Consider the following 15,078-nt stretch of genomic DNA (forward strand, 5'->3'; position numbering starts at 1 on the left):
TGTCTGGTGCAACTGTTTCCATTTTGATCGCAGGAAACACGGAAGTAGATAAAACCCCCTATTTTCCGGAATACTGCCCCCTCGTCGAGCGGAGTGTAATGCTCGGACAAATTCCAACTTCCGTGAAATCAACATTTTCGACTCTAAAATTAAAAAATGTTGTGAAATTAAATGAATAGAAAACTTGTGATCAAACGTTTCTAGAGCCTTGTGGATTCCCCCACTACTTTTAACTCGTGATAAGAAGGGGAAAGAAGAAAATACTTTTTTGGACTGTGAATCAAATGTACAGACGTAGATGTAGCTCAGATGGGTTTATATTGGCGATGGATTGATTCAACCAAATACCGGCAGCCGGCTATTCCTAACTGAAAAGTTTTAATTCGCACAGTGAAAATATTGTTTCTGTTTTGACCATTTGAATTGGTTGTTGTGAGGAACGGCATGTGATGAGATAAAATAACAAGGAATTATTATGACTACAATTATGTTAATAATAAAACTTACATGTCTTGTTATACAGGGAAATGTCTTCGCCATGTGTTTATCATCAAATATATTTCATCCAGTTTAATTTTTTCCCCTTTGTTCCTTGACAAAAATTGCAATACGTGTTTTTTTTTATTTATCTTTTATTAATTCAATTTTACTAGCAGCCTGTTGTGTTACATGACGTTTCTTTCGTTTTTTTTAAATAGAGCCGCGGGTCTCATGGAAACCTAAACACAGAAATGGCCATCCAACACATTACGCATGCGCAGTAGTGGGCGCTTTAAAACAAGTCTTGAGGAGGGAACATGAAGGCACTTGCAGGTGGACTTGAATAACAGTCGAGGTGAGATCTAAATACGAATTTGCACGCCATCTAAGAGGCGTCCGGTTGTTTTACGGGTGTCACGACGCGGTCGTGACACCGGCGTCGCCCCCGGACGCGCATTTTTGGAGGCTAAACTAGCCGGCTAGCGTTAGCCCGCTAGCTAGCTGTTATTGTTTTTCATGAATTCGCCAGACCCAAAATGGAGGAGACGACTGCCGCCAGCGTCCTCCGCGGCCACTCCCGACACCTTCCTTTAAACCCCGTCGGCATCGAGGCTCAGCCCGACACACGGCCGAGCTGAATAACCCCCGAAGCCGGCATTTTAGTGTGAAACTAACGCCTGCGTGCCCGCGTAGCGCTAATGTAGCCTAGCTCGAAATTCAAAGCCCCGGCGAGGGTTCGAAGAAAAGGGATGCCCGGGGATCCGGCGTTGCGGCGTCTGTGAACGAGAAGAGGCGTTCACGTCCCCCGGGGTCGCCGGGATATCGGTTTCCCGATGCACCGGCGACCATCCGTTTGCCTTTGTTTTGCAGGAGAGCCGCCTTGCAGCTCACATGGCACGCAGCCGTGCTCGTCGCCGAGGCGTCGCAGGATGAGAAGTGTTCGCCATGAGTATGAGAGCGACCCTGTTCCCCAGCGCAGGACCCCAGCAGGACGCTGACGCCGTCGCCTTCGACAACACGCACATCGGGGCCGCCACCGTGAGCCCCGTCAGCCTCAAGAGGGACCCCCGCGACTTCGTGGCCGATGTCCACGACTTGCACGGAGGCGAGATCCCGAGCAAAGCCAAGGACTTAGACCAGAATTACATGACCAGCAAAGTCGCCCTCGCTGCCACGGTCGCAGAAGTAGTTCAAGGAGACGCTCAGACTGTGGGGATTTTGTCCCCTGTCAGACCAATGGGGGGTGAGGGAACCCCGGTGAAAGGTAAACCCCTCTCCGTCGACGGCATGGAAAACCCTCCGATGGCGCTGAACAATAAGGACGCCGGCGCCGAGGACAGCGGCAAGGGGGTCGTCCCCGGGGTCCTCGGCACCGCGTCCATCGAGCTCTCGTCCGAAGGCAAGTGGAGGAACATCAGGAAGACCCCCACCAACCCTCACGCCCAGGCCAACTGCCTCCGGCAGATCGTCCTCCTGCACCTGGACCTCATCGAGCAGCAGCAGCAGCAGCTGCAGTCCAAGGACAAGGAGATCGATGAGCTCAAAGCCGAAAAGGAAACGGTACGTGGGGGCTCTTTTGGAAAAGCGCAAGTTCAAAAGTTTCCCCTCGAAGGCCTTTAACTTTTCATCCCCTTGCACAGTTGCTGGCGCGTATCGAGCGCATGGAGCGGCGGCTGCAGCTCACGCGGAAGGACCCGCCGCGCGACAAGCGGCTCTTCCAGCCTCTGGAGCCGTGGACCCCCGATAAGGAGGACATGTGGGACCTGGATGTGGAGGAGAGTCCGCAGCCCAACCCGGCCGCCCTGGTGCCCTTGAACCGGGGTAGCAAAGGCCAAAAGAGGTAACAACCGTGGAAATGAGAGATTCAGCAGCAGCAGCAGTGGAATAACATCTCTTTTTCACTTTTTAGGCATGTCAATAAACCAGTCCACCCACAGCACATCTCAGCCAATCATGCAGGGCTCCTAAATATTTCTGCGTTTCAAATGTCACACGTCTTACTTTCCAAAGAATTTCCCCCTCCTCCCAAAAAAAGATTTTATTTGCAGATGAAGGTCATTTATGAACGGTTTTGAGACGGGGTATTTCAAAAGCGGTTTCAGCTAATAAGCTTTCAATTATACCTTCAAGCTATAATTTGAAAATAATGCTCATATTTAAACACCCATTTACACATTTTCAGGCTATACAAGTCCCGTCTGTATTTTTAGGTGTCTTTTACTTCTAGATATTCCAGCATTTCATGTTTTATTTCGTTACTTATGATTATGTTTATTCAGTTACCTGCTTTGCAGAATGTTTTTCTGCTTTTGAAGTAGTATGTTTTGTTTTGTTTTTTTTTTAACACCTCCCCTCCTCCTGTCCTCAGGAAGTCGTGCTTCGGCGACGCCAAATCCCAGAAATCGCGGGGCAAGAGCGCCAAGCTCAGTCCCCAAAAGCCCGACATGCAGCCCGGCTCCCCGAATCAGAGGGAGCTGCGCAGCAAGGAGACTCTGGAGGCCGCCGTCCCCGCCAGGCCGGGCCCGGAGAGGGACGGCGCGCTCACGTGCAAGGAGGAACCCGAGCTGAGCTGCCAGATCGAGGATCTCCCCTTCATGTCGACCACAGAGATGTACCTCTGCTGCTGGAACCAACCTCCTCTGTCCCCTCTGCGTGAGACTTCTCCTAAAAAGGAGGAAGAGGTGGCCAGTGAGTGGACTCCTCATGTAGTACATGATATGCTGATTGTTTGTAAGCCTAATCTATATCCCATCTTTAATCACCATATCCCTCTAACCTGCCCGGCGCGCTGTCCCACACTGACCCCGCCTTCTTCTGTCTCTTAGTTCCGTCATGGAGGGAAAACTACATCGAGCCCCTGGAGGAGGATCTGTCCTTCAACAACCCCGAGGTGAGACCCGGCCACCGCGGAGCTCGCCTTCAACCTGAAGCTCCGAACTGATAACGCCTGCGTCACGTTTTTTTTTTTTTTTTTTTTCCCTTTCTCTCCTCAAGCCGCTGGACGACAGCGTGTTCCTGAAGCGCCACGCGAAGCTGGAACTGGACGAGAAGAGGAGGAAGAGGTAACGTGTCGTGTCGTGTCGCCGACCCGTCGCGTCTTTCCGCTTTCCGGAATCGGCGGCGTAACCGTTCCGCTCTGGCGTCTGCAGGTGGGACATCCAGCGAATCAGAGAGCAGCGCATGTTTCAGCGCTTGCAGCAGCGCATGAACCGGAAGAAAATCATCCAGGAGACGGAACCGGAGCTCTCCTCCTTCTACCCGGACACCGAGGACGGTACGGATACGTGGGGCCGACGTGTCGGCACTGGGGTTTAACTTTTTGTTTGTTTGTTTAGAAATGTATTAGGACAGTGTACAAATACATTAAGCACAAAGGCAGAGATGTTTGTACCAGATTATAGCTCATGGCTAATTTCCATCTGTAGTCCTGGACAATACAAATATAAAATAGACAATATATATAAAATATACAGATAGGCAATAAAATATGTATTTTGCAAGTTGAAAGTGCTATTGTTGTGATATTTTATGTTTGATCTCTAATTATTATTCTTTCCATTCCCCTTCTAGTTGAAACGATAGTCATCACTCCCTTCCTGCCGGTGGTTGCGTTCGGCCGGCCGCTGCCCAAACTCTTGCAACAGTAAGTTAAAACCTTTGTGCGCTGTTATTAGTCTTTGATGACGGCTTCACTGATTGGGACTTAAAATACACCGAGAAAAGCAGATAAAGTTTGGAAATTCACAACAGGCGACTCCATTATGATTAAAAAATTAAGGATAATCTCAGTCTGATCTCTGGAAAATATTAGGATAGAAGAAAAGAAGTCAAATGCACATAAAAATGTCTTTACTTCCTTCCTCCAGGAACTTCGAGCTGCCGTGGCTGGACGACCGCAGCCGATGTCGGATTGAAGTCCCCAAAAAACACACTCCTCACCGGACCTGCCGGAAGTGAAGCCCCCCGCCCGGCGATGAAGGCTCCCCAGCTCCGCGTCCTGGATTAGAAAACGCTAATTTGTTTCTGTCTTTTTTTTTTTTTTTTTTTTTGTCCCTCCCCCCTTTCTTTGTCGGGGTGCAAAAGGCAAGTCGCCCCGATTTACCGCTTCGGCCCGCGGAAGAGAACTCGCCTCTCCGGCCTCTGCGCTTATCGGCTGGCTGCTCTCTGGGGAGTGGTCAGGCATCGTCGACCCCTTTTGGGGTCTGCGTCTTTACAAGGAGATTGTTCCAAACACGAGATTGCAGCGCCCCCTGCTGCTTGACGCACGTCCTGTTTAAAAAAATATATATAAAAAAAAAAATCAATCTGTTTAACAGCCAGAGCTGCTTTTCTCTGCAAGCATACACGTGGCGTCTCTGTCCACAGCTCAGCCGTTCGAAGGGGAGACAGTTGCTGTTCTTGGCATTGTGCGGCTCCTGTCTCCGTGTCCAGAAAACACACACACTCGATCGAATTGTGCAGCGTACTCCCACCGTTTTCTCGCACCCGATTCCCCCGGCCGAGGCCTCGCTGACGCGCGGCTGTAACATCAGAAGTTGTGAGCTGCAACCTGACGCGATTGTCCTGGAAACCAAAACAAAACAGCAGGCCAGATCGGGAAAAAAGAATGATAAAGAACTTGGGTCTGTGTTTTAACGTCCTGACAGACAACCTGCTGTGAAAACAACTATTTTGTTCCCTTTTTTTTTCTCCTCTGTTGCCCCCCACCCCCCCTTTTTTTTTCTTTTTTTTTGGTCAATGTGAGCTGCATGGACTGTTTAGCTGTAAAACCGACGACGGTAGCATGGCTTACCCCGTAACGGGAAAAATTAACGTCTGCTCATCGGGCTACAGAATATCCCTCTAAGCATGACTCCCCTCGTCCAGCAGGTCATCCACAGTTTTATGTGATGCTTCTGAGAAGAAGAAGAACAACAAAAAAGCAAACCTGGGTATTTCATATTCCACGTTTCCCCATCTTTAAAACTCATCCGCGAGTTATGTGTACGCCTCGGTCTCTTCCGGATGCAGTGAGCTGACATTCACAGGATCTTTTTAGAAGACGATGATAAATAAAGCTTCCTAGCTGTAGTTCTAGCGCCGTTCGCCGGTCTCGTGCTCTTTTTAACACGCTGCCAGTTTATTAACCCCCCCCTCCCAGATCTTGTCTCACCTTCAGCCACGCTCTTTTGATTTTTTTTTTTTTTTTTCTTTTTCTTTTTTCCGCTAGTGTTTCTCCCTCGCTGCATTTGCTGCAACGCAGTTTTCACGACGCAACGTTTCCCCGCGGCTTCAATAGTACACGATCGTACATACATGTAGGCAGAATTAATTTTTTTTTAATACAAAAGTTGATTTTTCTGTACATAGCTTTCAGAAACAAATGTACATAAAACATGGCTGTTATTTTTTTATTATTTAAATGTTGGAAGTGTTGAGTACATTCAATATTGTTCTATGATTGTATGTTGACAAATTGACAGTTTTGAAAGTTAAATTTTTTTGGAATAAAAATAACATGTCTATGCTTTATGCACTTGGTCACCTGTGTTTTTGTGTTGTGCATTTTGAAGAGGTTTGACAAAAAATATACCGGTACTTATTCGGCCTCACAGGGTCGCCAGTATTCTTTTATTTTTTAAAGTCTGTGTAGACAAAGAAAAGTTTGTAATCAAGTAATTCTTTGTGTGTAGCTCAATAATTTTGATACTAGCCTCTAAAAGAAATATTAGCTATTAGCTTTGCAGCCTGAGACTGATAATTCTTAAGTAAAAGGCCTGATACCGTCGGAGCCGAAATGAACTACAAATCCCAGGGTGCATTTCGAGAAGCACCAGCCAATCAGGGGGCTTAATATCCGGTCACTTGTTTTTCTAATGGCGGGAGGAGAATACGGCTTGAGAAAAGTATTTTATGGCCTTTGTCGTTAATTCTAACACGTTTAAGGATTTGCTTTAACGGCCACATTACTCAAACGTTTTCTTGTAAATTAAACCTCTGATTTATGACTCCGGAGGGCTGCTTCGACATGACGAGGGTGGCTCATGGGTAATGTAGTATTCCACTTATCCGACTAAGATATACAATACAGTTAGCTTAAAGTTGTCACTTTTCGATGCCCGTATTGTCTTTTCGAAACTCTCTGGCAACTCTTAAATCACGTCATATAGTTTTTTTCTCACGTTGGATACCAAGTTATAGAATTCTTTTACGATAATGATTGAGCTCTCAAAATTAATTTACCCTTATACGTGCACTTTTGGTTGCGGCCACTAGGGGTTGTGCTGCGCATGCTCGGAGGAGTGAAAATAGCATCTTCCCGAATAAACCAACTTGCTAAATGTGGAAAAACCCTGTTTATTTATTGAATAAAGAAACTTGAAAACAAGGCATTCCCTACAAAATAAACACCAGTGAGCCCCCTTATTAACATTTTGGTGAAAATCCAGCTGACAGTAGAAACAAGCAGTGGGAGTGCCTTTCCATCATACAGGGGTGTGGGTCAGGCAGACATGCTTTGTTGTTCGTCCTTCATGTATAGCTTTTTAAATAAAACTGACAGGAAAAAAAAAACAGTTGAAACTGACACTATATGCATTTTGTACACCGTTTTCTGCCCTCAGCTCCAACAGGTAAACAAAAATAAAACCCACAGAAAGGCTAATAGGAAAGGTGTTTTATGCGATGACGATGTGCCGACACACTACAGCGAACTGACCCCAGGTCAAAAAACGCCGACTCTTAACGCCGCTTGGACAAGAGCCCGACAGAATGATCAGCTGAAATCCAGCAGTCAGTTTTGTCAGTCATTGATCTGATCAGTGTGTTGGACACCATGACCGATATATACTTTTTTAAGATTATAGTTTATCAATCCCTTGCGTGAAATTTCTCTCTGACTATTTTGTGGGTACCCCTTGTCACCGTGGGCGACCGGTTATCGAGGGCATCCTAGATCATGACATGATCTCAACTGTGACGAGGTTTGGATGCCGCTCAGGTACGAATAAGCATTTTTATTACCAATAAGTACATGTATTTCAATACATTTAAGTACTTCTCACACAAAGAGCATCAGCTCGTGTAACATTACTGAGCTTTTCCACTTCCAAATATCTGCTATCAGCGCTACACTTTGGACATCGGTCGGGCTCGGGCTGTAGAGCCGTCTGAACCAAATCCTCGCCTGGGAATTGCATGAAACATTTTTGCGTTTAGTGTTGATAGAAATGATGAAAAAATGCCTTGGAGGGTTAGTACGAGCACAGACCGGGAGATGCATTCTATCATCTCCGGGGAATCCGAGCCGTTTGCCAGAGTCTTCAATGACGACGAGCCGCCAAAGCTTGTCAGCGATAAACCGCCCTTCTTGGGCTTTTTTTTTTTTCTTTTCGTTATGATAAAATACAAGATACACGCAAAAACACCTGAAAAGGAAAGCCCAACACCACCCTGTCGGGCTGTTTGCTGCTGCAGCCGGTGCTCCTCAGACAGGAGAAGGTCTGTCTGTCACAGGCCCGTCAGTCTTTTCGGAGGTTGTTCAGCCGCTCCTCCAGATCGGCGTCGGCGTCGGCCAGGGCCGCCTGAGGCTCCGCCTTCTTCCCCCCGGCCACCGACAGGCTGCCCCCGGTGCTCGGGAGGTCTGAAGGAAAGATGCCGATCTTAGTTGGGTAAAAGGCGCACAGGAGAACGCAAGACGCTAGGAATCATTGGAAATCTTACTTGACAGCTCATCGGTCAAGTTGAGCCCCAGCTCGTCCAGGACTTGGGACACGATGGCGTCGCTGTGGGCGGAAGCAACGACAAAGAAGTTGAACTCTAATTTCCGGACTATTGATTGCGTCTGAATATAAGCCGCACCGGCTAGCTCAGGGGTCTGAAACATATGGCCTGTGGGCCGGTATCGGCCTGCCAGGGGGTCCTATTTGGCCCGTGGAATAAATTTACTATTTAAAACAATACATAAAAATCATGAACTACTTAAAAATAAAAACACAGTTTCTATATTGTCTGCTAGGGGGTTCACTTTTTTAGTCAGTTAGCAACACGGCACAACACGATGTGTCTCAGAAGTTACAGCAGATGTCAGCAATGCGGCTTCCGGGTCTGTAAATGCCATTTTTACTTCTTGTTAGAAATGTACCTGCTTTTTTGTTGACCCAGACCCCCTCATTGTGCATCAAAAAAGAGAAAAGTGGACATGGAGTGTAGGGTTTTCCAAGAAAAATGGACCACTTATTTGTTGTTTGAGGGGAATAAGAAAACTGTTTGGTTTGTGTGGATGCGGCAAGTTTTGGCAAAAAATACAACAAAATGCACAGAGAACTAAGAGAACAGAACTGAGGCAGTGTCGATGAAATTGAACTTACTTTTTTTCATGACTCAGGTTATTCTTCATGTATTTTTTGTAGGAACAATTGATTACATAGAAAGATTTGTATAATTTACCTGATTTCCTTTCCATTAAAACAAAGGAAACATTCTAGGTAATTTCGCTATGATTTTATTGGTCCGACCCCCTTGACTTCAAATTAGGATGTATGTGGTCTTCCTCCTACGCACCATTAAAATCGTCTTCTTCTTCCGTGTTGGAATTGAACAGCCTCAGAATTTCACGGTAATTTAATTTGCCCGATGTGACGAGGTTAAATGTTTTAAATGGTTTTAAATGTTTCTCCCCCAAAAACTGCATAAATAGCCGCATTGTTGTTTAAGCCGCAGTGTTCAAAGCGTGTGAAAAAAGTAGTGGCTTATAGTCCGTGAATTACGGAGACTTTACAAAAAAAAAAAAAAAAAGGAAAAAGGGGCGGCCTTAAGTGCACTGAATTCTTGGAGCCTATGTGGAGGAAAAAAAAACCTGATAAATTTGCCGGTGGCATTTAGAAGCGCCAGTCAAACTAGTTAAACTGCCAGGTTGCTTGGCAGGACGGCCGCTTGCGTCGCCATGGCAACAAATGAACATCTGTCAGACGTCACCCTGACGCAGCCACCTTCATCCGAGGAGATGTCAGCGTCCCAGCGGGAGCGCAGACAAAAACTGATCAGATGTTTGACACCTTGAGGGCTCGTGATGTGACGACGTTAAAAACCGTTGCATGACAACTTTGAAAAAGCTGCTCAAACGTCGTCAATATATCCGATCAGTAAGGAATAAATGGGGCGTTATCAGTATTTATCTTGAACGAAAATCAATTCATCAAGTTCTGATCATCTTCTCTCACCTCTCCTCCTCGTCGTCCTCGTCTCCCATGGCGTCGTCGATGGCGTCGTTCATCATCTCCTCCTTCATTTCCATGATCTCGCTCTGGCGCTCGAATTCCATCATGATCTTCTGGATCTGAGGCAGTTTCAGCTGCACGCGGACGAGGAAAAGAAGAAGAAGGTCATCAGGGAGACGAGATGATGTCCAGCAGATATCATAACATGGCGAGGACTGACCTGTCTGTTCATGGTGGCCATGGCTTTGGTGACGCCCTTCATGGCCTGCGCCATGCTGTTGTTGGACTTCAGCGTCTGTATTTTGAGACTGACCGCCTGGATGTTGGCCTTCATCATGATGAACTTCTTGACGTACCGTCTTGTGCGAACCAGATCCTTGGCCATGATCTTGACGGCGTCCTGCGAAGACGGAAAAAACACTCGGCGTCAGCATGTGCGCTCACGAAGACGCTCGTCTCTGCCGCCTCACCATCTGTCCCTGCTTGGCCATTTTCTTGATGTCGGCGATGATCTTCTTCTCCTGCTGCTCCAGCTTCATTCGCTCTCTGTCTAGCTCCCTCATGGCTCGGTTCAGCGCCCGCTGGTTCTGCTTCAGCATCTCCTCCGGGGTCTTCTTCCTCCCAAACAGGAAATCCATCTGGCGGCGATTTCACAGGGTTATTTCAATTTTAACCTCTTCCTCCTCTCTCAGGACGTGGGATTCATTTTAAGGCAGGGGTGTCAATCTCATTTTCGCCGAAGGTCGCATCAGCATAACGGTTGCCCTCAAAGTCACGGTAGCAATATAAATGTAAACAAATGCAGTGTAACTACTCGTTTAGTTAAATAATTCTGAATCTGTTACTCCTTCAAACCAAAAATGTAACGTGCATTTGCATGGATGTAAAAAAATTACGCTTACTAGTTGCTCCGTTGTAACATGAATCCTTTAATATTGTCAGGATAAGAAACCCACATTACTTAATCAAACTATCCAAGTGAATAATGGAAAATATAAGTTATTATTTTTCTGGAAGGCTAACTTTAGCATACTTCGCCTCGTAGATTGTACTCTTTGATGACCGACGCTGCCTCATAACACAAAAGACACACCGGTTTTTCTCCTTGACACACAAACATGTATTGGCCTTCACATCTTTCTTGAAACATTCTTCCATCTGCGTCAACTTTTCTCTTCCTGGACATTTATGTTTCTCAATTCCACTTGTTGAATCTAATAGCGGGATGCCGTCACTTTTCTGGTAACACCATCGGCATGAATTGTGGGAGATGAAGTTTATGGTCAATGCACGGGTTTGATTTATTTATTTTAAGACAATCAGATCTTATAAGACATTCTCGCAGGCCACATAAAATGACGCGGTGGGCAACATTTTGCCCGCGGGCCTTGAGTTCGATATGTGATTTAAGGCAAGCTGGTGGAGCTCCACCTGTTGCTGCGCACAATTTAGAAAAGGCTGATAGTTAAACAAAAATATACACTCGAGGCGCTTCATCCATCCAAACGTAGATACCAAAAATGTATTTGTATTTTGCCCGTCTCTGCTTCATATAGTTTTGACACCTCTTTGAAAGCGTGTTTAAAAGAAACCATTTAACAGCCAGCAAAGAATTATTATCCGGGAAAAACTCAGTGGACTTGGGTTTGGACTTTTTACTGTTAGCATGTCCGTGAACGCACCACCATCACGTTAATGTCAAAGGTTACGGCTTCGTGGAAAATAAGAAGGCGCTTCGGAGTGAAGAAATCTCCTCGCCAGACGTTTCCAGCCGAGCTACACCCGAAAACGACACCGTCGTCGTCTCGGTTACCGGATTCCTCGGGTGTTAGCGGTGTCGACCGGAGGCCCGCCGGGCACCGCCGAGGTTTCCTTCCAGCCTCCAGCCCCTCCATGACTCGGTTCTCACGGCAGGCCGAACGGCGCCCCCCTTCCCGGCCTCACCTTGTACCGATCCTCGGTCCTCACGACGCGATAATCCCGATAGTGAACGGCGTTCGCGAAGTGGTCTCCGACTTCAACGGGCGAAATAGGAAAAAAAAATCTTTTCAACGACTATTTGTTTTCTTTCCAGCGCTTCCGTATTGCGATGTTTCTAACTTCCGGGATATGACGTCATTACGTAGAGGAAACGGGGGAAGGGGAGATAAAGGACGCAAACGTCAAGTTGGATTTAATACAGGCGGAAATAAAGGTGGAGATTTTCAAAATAATTTTCAGCAATACCTTCCGCCTACATCACGAAAGGGATTACTCACCAAATTCATGACGTTACTATGGAGATGCATGGATAAATAAGTTTCAGGGAGGCAGCTTCCCTTGCAGGAGGTTCCCTTCTTTGCGTTTACATTACAGACAATGTGCTATTATGTGACAATATCCCCTCTTACAGTATGTGGGGGAGGCAACACCAGCCCTCCCCACCTCTCGAGGTCATCGCTTCCCCTTCACAGCGCGGCGACGTAACATTGTCCTATTATCCAGATCCACCTGTAACATCACAGATTCTTGTGATTGCAGTAAAGCTTCCCCTGTCATACTCAGCATGCCCCCCTCTTTATTTTCACTTTATTTTATACATTACAGCTTTCTCCGTCACAGTGTGTGTGTGATGGGTTACCCTCAAAAGTAATTTCCTTCTCTTACCTGTTTAATTAGCTGATATGTTAATCTATTTATTAACTTTTTTATTTATTTTTTATTAATTAATAATATAAAATCATAATAATTATATGATTAATTATATGAGTTTACTGTATTATTATTATTATTATTAGTAGTAGTAGTTGTAGTAGTATTGGTTATCATTATTATTATTATATAATTATGATCATTATAATAATTATATAAAAATAATTATTATTTCATATCAGCTACATGTACAATATTTTTTCATACTCTTGTGCACTCCTTATCTTTCACTTGTTACTTAAGACTCTTTATAAGTTTATTTGTATTTCTTATTCCCCCTTTTTCTCTTATTTCTTTTACCGGTATACAATTTTCTACTATCATTTCTTATTGCTATATTTTTCTCATAACTCTGACACAACAATTACCTTCGGAATAAATAAAGTTGTTCTTATTCTTATTCCTTAATTGCTCTTTCTCAATATCATATGTATAATGCAGAAACTTTTTTCCCTGTAAAATGAAATTTACTTTTGCTGTCTACAGTGAAAGATAGCAAAAAAAAACAATAAATTATAAGGCTATTAGTGCACTGAGATGTGAACAGTGCGAAGTGTTTTGAGTATTATATTGAACTACATTAGCAAAAAAAAATTACATAATGTATATAATTCCTGTCATTATTTTTTTGGTGTACGTATTTAAATCTTTGGCAGCGCATACAACTTTTAATTTGTAACTCCAGCGGTTTGAGATCCTGTGGTAATATTTGATCTTGACGCAGCTGAGGAGCTCCATGCGCAGAGGCGTGCAGAGCACAACCGTGTTCGTCCGTGTGAAAAGTCGCTGCGTGGGTCGTGAATGTTTACTTTCCCGTTCATGGCTTTCTGTTAAGATATTAGCTCACATGGATTTATGGACTTTTACCTCATGAGTGGACTCTTGCATCAGGTTAAGGGGGATTTCACGATGTCCATCCGCTTTAATTGGTGCTTAGGCGGTATTTCCCGCCAGCACCGGTCGCTTCTTGCGTGGACCAGCAGGGTTTACACGCCCTCGTCTGCTGCAGGATCTCCTCGGTTCGCCTCCCACCGTGAGGCCAGCAGTTTTAAGGAAAGGAGGCGCCGTGGGGAGTCAAACCCCCACGGTGTCACCCAGCAGCCTGCTGGAGGGGCCGGCAAATCCCGCAGACACGAAGATCCACGGGAGAGGAACCAGAGCAGGTTGTCCTCTGAACTGAGGAAACTGAGCTTGGAGGACTTCCCAGAAGAGCGAGAGAGACGCCGGTCGGAAACGAGCTCCGGAGGCGAAGGACACGAGATCGTGTTCGGCATCGCCCCCTGTCTCCTGGCTCTCAGGACGGGTCGAAGAAAAGCCCAAAAGCTTTTCGTGAAAGACGACGACTCGTCCCAGAGGGAGTCTCTGCAGAGGGTGTGCCAGGAGGCCCGGGCGCGAGGAGTGCCGGTGGAGCGGGTCGGGAAGAAGGACCTGGACCGGATGTCTCCCGGGCGAGTGCATCAAGGAGCGTGCCTCCGGGCCAGCCCCTTGACTTTCCTCCCCGACGACCCTTCGCCCGACACACACCCGGCGCCTCTCTGGCTGGTCCTGGAGGGAATCCAGGACCCCATGAACCTCGGGGCCATCTTGCGCTCGGCCTACTTCCTGGGCGTGGACAGGGTGGTCAGCGGCCTCCGTCGCAGCTGCCCTCTGACCCCGGCGGTCAGCAAGGCCAGCTCCGGCGTGATGGAGGTGATGGGGGTCTACGGGTACGAGGACCTGGAGGGGCTGCTGAGGGGGCGGGCCGAGCGGGGCTGGCGGCTGGTGGGCACGGTGGGGTCGGAGGCGCCGGAGTCCCCGCTTCCTGTCGGACGCTGTTCGGACTTCAGGATGAGCGGGCCCACCATGCTGCTGGTGGGCGGCGAGGGCGAGGGCCTGTCCGGGACCCTCCTGTCGCTCTGCCGGACCCTGATCACCATCCCGCCCGGGAGGGACCTCGTCCCCGGCGTGGAGTCGCTAAACGTTTCCGTGGCGACGGCCATCTTGCTGCAGGCTCTGCTGTCCGGGAGGCCGAGCGGACGGTGACACGGCTCTTCTAGACAACACACACCTGCGGTATCACCAGGAATAACTTAATAAACTCCAAAAAAACAGCACATCTAATCATACAAGAGCCTAAAGAAAAAGTCAAATCAGCCAAAATACAGTGTGTGCTGCCTTCAAAGTCGGACTTAATAGATAAATAGACGTTTGTTTTTTTCATACATTTTTTTTACATTTCTTATTCGATCCAGACTGAAAGGAAAAAGTCTTTGAAAAATCCTGATAACCTGAAAATCATTATAATGTTATAAGATTACATCCATCCCTCTTATTTAAAGGGCTACTTATTACCGGCTTGCATACCTGTCAACTGCCAATGGTGTCCACTTAAAAAGAGCTTTCACCCCTGGTGATTTCATGACCTCTGACCTCACACACACACACGCTTACACACATGGCGGAGGAGCTGCCATGCTACTGCAGGTTCCGTGTGTTGCTGGGAATTGAACCGGCGACCGCCTGATTGGCGGGACGCACACACTGAAGCGAGGTGTGCATATCGAATGAAATAAAATGTTATTTTTGATTATCACACATTTGTCTTTTGCTATGGTATTATTTTCATTGTTTATTCATGTCTTAATAAGTTCATGTATTTTAAGCCGCTGGTTCGTGTCTAGCAAGCGCTTGTGAATTTAAGAATAAGAGAATAAGAATAAAAACAACTTTA

At 46.6% G+C, this 15,078-nt stretch overlaps 3 protein-coding genes across 4 annotated transcripts; 2 read left to right on the forward strand and 1 right to left on the reverse strand.

The window, feature by feature from the left end:
- Window positions 1–469: 469 nt before the first annotated feature.
- On the forward strand, window positions 470–5,991 carry msl1b (MSL complex subunit 1b). Of its 2 annotated transcripts, none has more exons than XM_086140168.1 (9): window positions 470–835; window positions 1,351–2,040; window positions 2,121–2,320; window positions 2,849–3,210; window positions 3,306–3,370; window positions 3,475–3,542; window positions 3,630–3,754; window positions 4,051–4,123; window positions 4,347–5,991. In XM_086140168.1, the coding sequence occupies exons 2-9, from the start codon at window positions 1,426–1,428 to the stop codon at window positions 4,435–4,437; spliced, it is 1,599 nt and encodes a 532-aa protein (XP_085996294.1). In that variant the 5' UTR covers window positions 470–835; window positions 1,351–1,425; the 3' UTR covers window positions 4,438–5,991. The 2 variants fall into 2 exon arrangements, with proteins under 2 accessions (XP_085996294.1, XP_085996295.1); XM_086140169.1 differs by having other exon boundaries at window positions 2,849–3,168.
- An 809-nt stretch (window positions 5,992–6,800) lies between these two features.
- Window positions 6,801–11,791, reverse strand: chmp2a (charged multivesicular body protein 2A). The gene is made up of 6 exons (XM_086140172.1): window positions 11,622–11,791; window positions 10,148–10,315; window positions 9,898–10,077; window positions 9,681–9,811; window positions 8,182–8,243; window positions 6,801–8,101 (listed from the first exon to the last, which is right to left on the reverse strand). Exons 2-6 carry the CDS (start codon window positions 10,313–10,315, stop codon window positions 7,980–7,982), a joined length of 663 nt encoding a protein of 220 aa, XP_085996298.1. The 5' UTR covers window positions 11,622–11,791; the 3' UTR covers window positions 6,801–7,979.
- Window positions 11,792–13,117: 1,326 nt separating this feature from the next.
- mrm1 (mitochondrial rRNA methyltransferase 1 homolog (S. cerevisiae)) lies at window positions 13,118–14,940 on the forward strand. The gene has a single exon (XM_086140181.1). It carries the CDS (start codon window positions 13,224–13,226, stop codon window positions 14,388–14,390), a length of 1,167 nt encoding a protein of 388 aa, XP_085996307.1. The 5' UTR covers window positions 13,118–13,223; the 3' UTR covers window positions 14,391–14,940.
- The last annotated feature ends 138 nt before the right edge of the window (window positions 14,941–15,078 follow it).

Source organism: Fistularia commersonii, chromosome 32, assembly GCF_037954325.1.
Source record: "Fistularia commersonii isolate RoL2024-O1a breed Wild chromosome 32, RoL_Fcom_v1.0, whole genome shotgun sequence".
In the NCBI taxonomy this organism is placed as follows: Eukaryota; Metazoa; Chordata; class Actinopteri; order Syngnathiformes; family Fistulariidae; genus Fistularia; species Fistularia commersonii.